This window comes from Sinocyclocheilus rhinocerous, unplaced genomic scaffold (assembly GCF_001515625.1).
Source record: "Sinocyclocheilus rhinocerous isolate Xijiao unplaced genomic scaffold, SAMN03320098_v1.1 scaffold410, whole genome shotgun sequence".
Lineage (NCBI taxonomy): Eukaryota > Metazoa > Chordata > Actinopteri > Cypriniformes > Cyprinidae > Sinocyclocheilus > Sinocyclocheilus rhinocerous.
In genome coordinates, this window is record NW_015637147.1 from 83,593 (window position 1) to 89,879 (window position 6,287).

General features: G+C 35.2%; 1 protein-coding gene across 1 annotated transcript in view; it reads left to right on the forward strand.

Annotated features, from left to right (window-relative positions):
- The window catches only part of nalcn (sodium leak channel, non-selective), a 99,304-nt gene that overhangs the window by 28,613 nt on the left and 64,404 nt on the right, over positions 1 to 6,287 (forward strand). The window contains 1 exon segment of the mRNA XM_016563487.1: positions 2,080 to 2,211. Coding sequence (XP_016418973.1) covers positions 2,080 to 2,211 — 132 coding nt within the window.

Genomic DNA, 6,287 nt, shown 5'->3' on the forward strand with positions numbered 1-6,287 from the left:
TATTGAATTGTTTTATTTTTATTTAAAAATGACCCTCTAACACTAGCATTCCCTATTCTTTTTCTATTCTTTCTACTTGTTTTCTTTTTATTTATTATAAAAACAAAATAAGCAAACAAACAAAAAAAACCTTTCTACGTATACTGTTAGGTGAAGCCCCGCCCACGAACCCCGCCCCCTACTGTCCTTTTTTTTGGAAAACTAAAATGTGGTCACCCTATTATAAATATACTTAATTATTATGAAAATAACAGAGATGGCTTAAATAACACAGATAAACTATATTGTCGCAGTCAAGTGATTTATTTATTTTTTAATAAGTATTGGTTCAGGCACCGTTCAGGCACTGTTTAGGCACCGGAACCGTTTTAAAAGTATCGATTTGGCACCGGTATCGAAAAAAAGCCAACCGATACCCAACCCTAGCCAGTACTTACATTACTTTTGAAGCATTGCAAATTAGGTAAAAGTGTCAGAAGCACCATATATTACCATACAGTTTATACCGTAAGTTTATTGCAGGCTATTTAAATGTATGCAAATACAAGGTGAGACTATACTCAGTTACATCATTCACAATGCTCTCATGGGAGTGGGTGGTCACTGTGGAGCTCTTTTCCCGATTCCTGTTTCCATGGTAACAATTACTTCTCTGGTTGGTGGATCTCCTTCAGGATTGTGGGTATTGTAGTTTTACCTGGAATTCTACAACAACAACAACAACAACAACAATAATAATAATAATAATAATAATAATAATAATAATAATAATTATTATTATTATTATTTAAGTTGACTTGTAAATGTATGTAATCACAAAACCTCAGAGCCTGGATACATTTTCTGCATAGGGTAATTTATTTTTTTGTGACAGTTTTCTTTTCAGTTTAAACATGGGTATGAAACAGGTGTGGACCCATCTGATAATACAACTATCATTTACTTTAAATTAATACAGCCTACAACTCAATGCATATTTCACTCACCTTAATGCAAAATACAGGCTATACAAATTTAATTTGCTTGTGATAGGGTGAAATAGGAAAATATCACTGTGTGATGACAATAATAAAATTGTACTATTAGAAATAAAATCAAAGCTATTTTCTAATGAAATCATGCTAGGCAGGTATAGTATATATATATATACTATGTAATATATTAATAAACACATTCTCATTTTATTGGTAATTTATTTTCATATCACTTCTGTTCGCTTGCTTGTTTGTTACCTTTATGGCTTTCATATGTTGTATTTTGTACTCAGAGACCAATGATATCAGCTCCACCGACAACTGTTTATCTAGAATGCTGGCTTCCAGACACATCACCCAAGAGATTATGTCTTATTAGTCAGTGTTTTTTCTTCCCCCACTGGAAGAAACTTGGCAGTGTCGGTAGTGAGAAGAAAAAAAAATTACAGTGCTCCAGAAATCATGTTTTGTGGCAGGAAAATTTCTTTATAATGCAGCTTGAGTTTAATGTTGTTTTCAAATCAAATACCTCCAGTAATTCATCCAATGTTGCAGCTAATTTTTAGAAGAATACTCACCACAGTCTCAAGTGGAGACAGATTTCATGGGCAGCAGACAGGTGGCTCAGTCTGGGCTTAAATTAAGTTGTCTTTCCTGCCTCATGTTCCTGGGTCTGTAATGGGCCTGAGATGGGTTCATTTGGCCTGCTGAGGGCTCAGGCAGTAAGGGTCCATTTAGTTGGCTCAGTCCTTACTGTGATTAAAAGGTTCCATTATACAAGAGTGGGGAATCAAGTGGAAAATAATGTTTTTACGGCAGCTACACTCAGTATGAGGAAACAGTAAGCCTACTTGTTCATAAGGGAGAATATACATCCAGAGACATTAAAAGCGAGAGATGTACTGTACCACACATATATAAAAATGAATTAAAGAAATTGCTCAATATGTTAGCTCTAGGAATAGAAGTCATGCATTTTATTTGACTGAAGTGTGTGCACAGTTAAAATATACATGCACAGTTAACAAAAAAAGTTAACTGCACTGACGTCTCAAAATGTCGCTAAGCTTTTGACAACACTGTGTCTGATCTTTTCTTTCTGCAGCAACTGATGCGATCTTCAGTTTTCCACATGTTCATCCTCAGTATGGTGGCCGTTGATGTGATTGTAGCTGCTAGCAATTACCACAAGGGTGAGGACCATAAACTCACCAATGATGAGTTCTACCTGGCTGAGGTAAGACCTGTCAAAATTGATTTTTAGAAACTTGTTGATTTTTTTTATTTATTTTTTTAATGTGTGCAGCAATTTCACAAGAGCGCAGTGAGCAATGAAATGCAGCGCAGTGAATATGATATATTACTGATTTAATTTGAGATGAGAAGCACATCTCTTATTCAAGTTCAAATTCAAGTTCAAGTGAGCTTATTTATTGTCATTCCGCTACTTGTGAAGACATACAAATTAACTAAATGTCATGCCTCACAGGACCATGGTGCTATATTTAGACGGACATATAATCATATAAAACAAAGAAATATATATACATATAACCTATATAAATTTACATATTTACAAATATCTACATAACCTATATAAACATATAACCTCTATAAACCTACACATAGCTAACCTATTTAAGGAGTAATCTAACTATATACATAAAAGACCAAACATTGAAATGTCATACAGTTTATTTTATTTTATGTCCAATATTTTGGGTAAATTGAACAGAGCTAGAAATATAGAGCTGAAAATGATGCACAAAAATTACGGTAACACTTTATAATAACTTTCATTAATAAATCATTAACAAACATTATGTAAAGCTTAACGGATCATTAGTTCATATATATTCACATATCTAGAAATGTGAAATAATGTGCTTGTTAATGTTTACTAATAAATGTATTAAACATTACCTAATAATTAAAATGTCATTAAACTAAACTGATTATGAGCTAATGAATATATTAACATCAATAGTTTATGAAGTGCCTATAAGCTATATTTTCACAACAATTGTAAATGTAAAAAAGAGCATTAGCTAATATGTGAACTGAAGTTTAATGACATTTGTAAGCATTCAAAAGTACATTAACAAATAAGCTTGTAAATATCATATCATTTCTGTAAAAATCATTTGTAGATTTTTAAAACACATTGAAAGTTTAATGACATTTGTAAACATTAACTATTGATCCGTTAAGCATTATATGATGTTTGTTAACGATTTATTAATGAAGCTTTAAATAATTGTAAACCATCTGTTAAAATCATTTGAAGATTTTTTTTCAAAATCCATGATCATATGAATTGAAAATTTAATGGCATTTGTAAGCATTTCAATTTACATTAAATAATGATCTGTTAATCATTTGGTAATATTTAATAAGTTCATTAGTTAACATTAACAAACACATTATCTCATTTCTAGATATGTGAATATATATATTAATTATTATAAAGTGTTACCAAAATTACTTTTAATTTGTAATTTATTATCATTTATTTATTAAGATTATTATCTGGGACACAGCATATATCTGATGGCTAAAATGGATGCCCCAGATGTTACTAGTCATGCCCTAATAACTTTTCATGTGTAGTGTCTGCATAGGATCACTGATAATCATTTGGGCTTTATGTCTCAGAGATCCTTTTAACCTTTTGACATTAGCATATAAATTACAGACCTGGCCCCACAGTCTACGTTTATATGGATGCTAAATTTCCAAGGGTCTCCCCCCACCATCCAGAAGATGTTAAACAGAACAGAACTCTGATCTCCCCATCTGACTTCAAACACATTCCAACAAGAAGATGATCACATTCAGCACCAGGCATCAAATGCCTATGTGGCCCAGTGAATTACCCCCACACTTACAATACACATAATACACACACATAAAGACATTTTCTTTATTTAGGCCATAATTAAGCTGTTATAAAATGTATATGGAATATGTATGTCGTATGTATGTTTCCCTGTTATATTAGCCTAGTTACAACTCTTTATGGGATTTAGTTAAACTCTAAATCAGTGTTTCTCAACCCTGGTCCTGGGCGCCCCCCAGCACTGCACATTTTGCGTGTCTCCCTAATCAAACACACCTGATTCAACTCATTAGCTCATTAAAAGAAACTCCAGGACCTGAAATGGGTGTGTCAGATAAGGGAGACATACAAAATGTACAGTGTTGGGGGGCGCCCAGGACCAGGGTTGAGAAACACTGCTCTAAATGCTTATATCCAGGTTTAAGAATGTAGCTCTGTTGTAATATCTTCTAGCCGTTTCTTTCTTGGTATCAAAACGATCTGCTCTCTGTTTCCTAAACAATGGTGTACACTATGTAATTATGAAATACATCATGTTATTTTTACTATACTTTGGGTAAAACTGCACCAATTCTCCAGACCAGCAATAAACATGCAAATGGGCTGTAAATGGAGACAAAGAAAAATTTCTCCCACTCAAAACTCACGCCTTGTATTGGCCATTCCACCAAAGTTGGGTGTGACTGGGGGACCATCAAAAGACCCCCCCTCCCTCTCTCTCTGTCTCTCTCTCTCTGATGCATGCTGGGAGTCGGGTAAGAGTGGTGGTTGTGAGAGCTGTTGTGTGGTGAGAGTTTCTAAATCTTTTTTCTTTTTTTCCTTTTTTCTCTCTCAAAGTTGTATGATTTGGAAAGTGTACATTTAAAAGAGCATTGTTTTTGGGTTGTGTGGTAGGATGGCATATTTTGCAGAGACGCCACCATTATCAATTCAGAATGGTTTCAGGTGTGTTCCTGAAGACAATGCCACAGTGGAAGATGTGCTTGTCGTAATTGGATCAGATTGGTCATGAAAACATTTTATCTGCTTCACGTATGAATAAGGCTGTTGTGGTATTCTTGAAAAAATGAAATTTAATCAGTCGTTTAATAGTGAGTGGTCTGGTTATTAATGATGCTTTTGTACAACTTTTTCCGCTTTCCTCACCGTCCACAAAAGTTACGATTTCAAATGTTCCGCCATTCGATATCGGATGAGCTTTTACAGCGTGAATTAGCACGATTTGGGAAGGTTGTTTGTCCTTTTAAAACTATCTCGCTCGGCTGTAAGCATCCTTCCTTGAGACACGTTGTGTCCTTTAGGAGGCATGTTTTTATGATGTTGGAGTCTAATGATAATACATTGGACATAAACTTTCTTGTGAATCATGAGGGAAGATCGTATATGGTGTATGTGACCACCAGCAATATACGATGTTTTGAATGTGGAGACATCGGACACAAGCATCTTGTGTGTCCGCACAAGAGAACAGGTGCAGAGAGTGCGGCAAGATCGGGGGTTGCTGCTGCAGATAACATTGAAGACTCGGCTGAGCCTGAGGCCGCTCCAGATGACGTTGTTCCACCTGTTGAGGTGAGTGCTGTTAATGCTGATGCTGTGTTATCTGCTGATAAGGCTGAAAATACAGAGTCTGTTCTCTCCGTTTTTAATAATGTTTGTGCTGATAGAGATGTTGCAGTTCATGTGGTACCTTGTGTTAGTGCAAACTTTCTAGTGTCTGATGTTAAAACTGATGAAGTAGTTCCTAGTACTAGTGGTGTTAAACATTTGGAGAATAAGGAAGGTGTAAACGATGCAAGTCAAGAAGAATTGTGCTATGATGTTGTGAATAATGAGGAAATGGACGATGTGCTGTCTGATGATCTTGAGTTACAGGAAGATTCTCAGTGTGATGATGGTAATTCGCAGGGAACTGTACTCAGTTCAGTTCAAGCTGTTTTTTTCTGGAGGCTTTAACAAAGACTCATTTTATAGCTTAGAGGAAATCAACAGTTTTCTGGATAAAACATATGGTAAACAGATTAACATAAAATATTTCTTTCCTGATGTAGACAAATTTGTTGAGTCTGTTACTCTTTATCAGAGAAATGTTGGAGTTGATGAGCTTAGTGAGAAGAAGCGTTTTAGGTTGAGAAAGCATCTTACCACTATAAGAAAATGTAAAGAAGTGAACAGGAAAAGGAAGAAGGCCAGAAATTGCGTATTGTAATACGTTTAATATTAGCCAATAATTTATCATGCATCACACAGTGTCTTTTCTTAGCTTTTTCCTCTTGCTTTGTTTCCTAATCTCAATTTTTTTCTGTGTGTATTGTAACGGGGTGAAGAATCACACGACAAGTAATCTCAATCAATACCCCGGAGGGTGGATTTATTGGGGTGATGGGTGTTAGTGAGAAAGGTCCAGGTAGGTGCTCTGGTGCCGTGAGTGCTCTCTTCCGTCTTCCCAGTGCAGAGGGTCCGTGCAGTGCTCT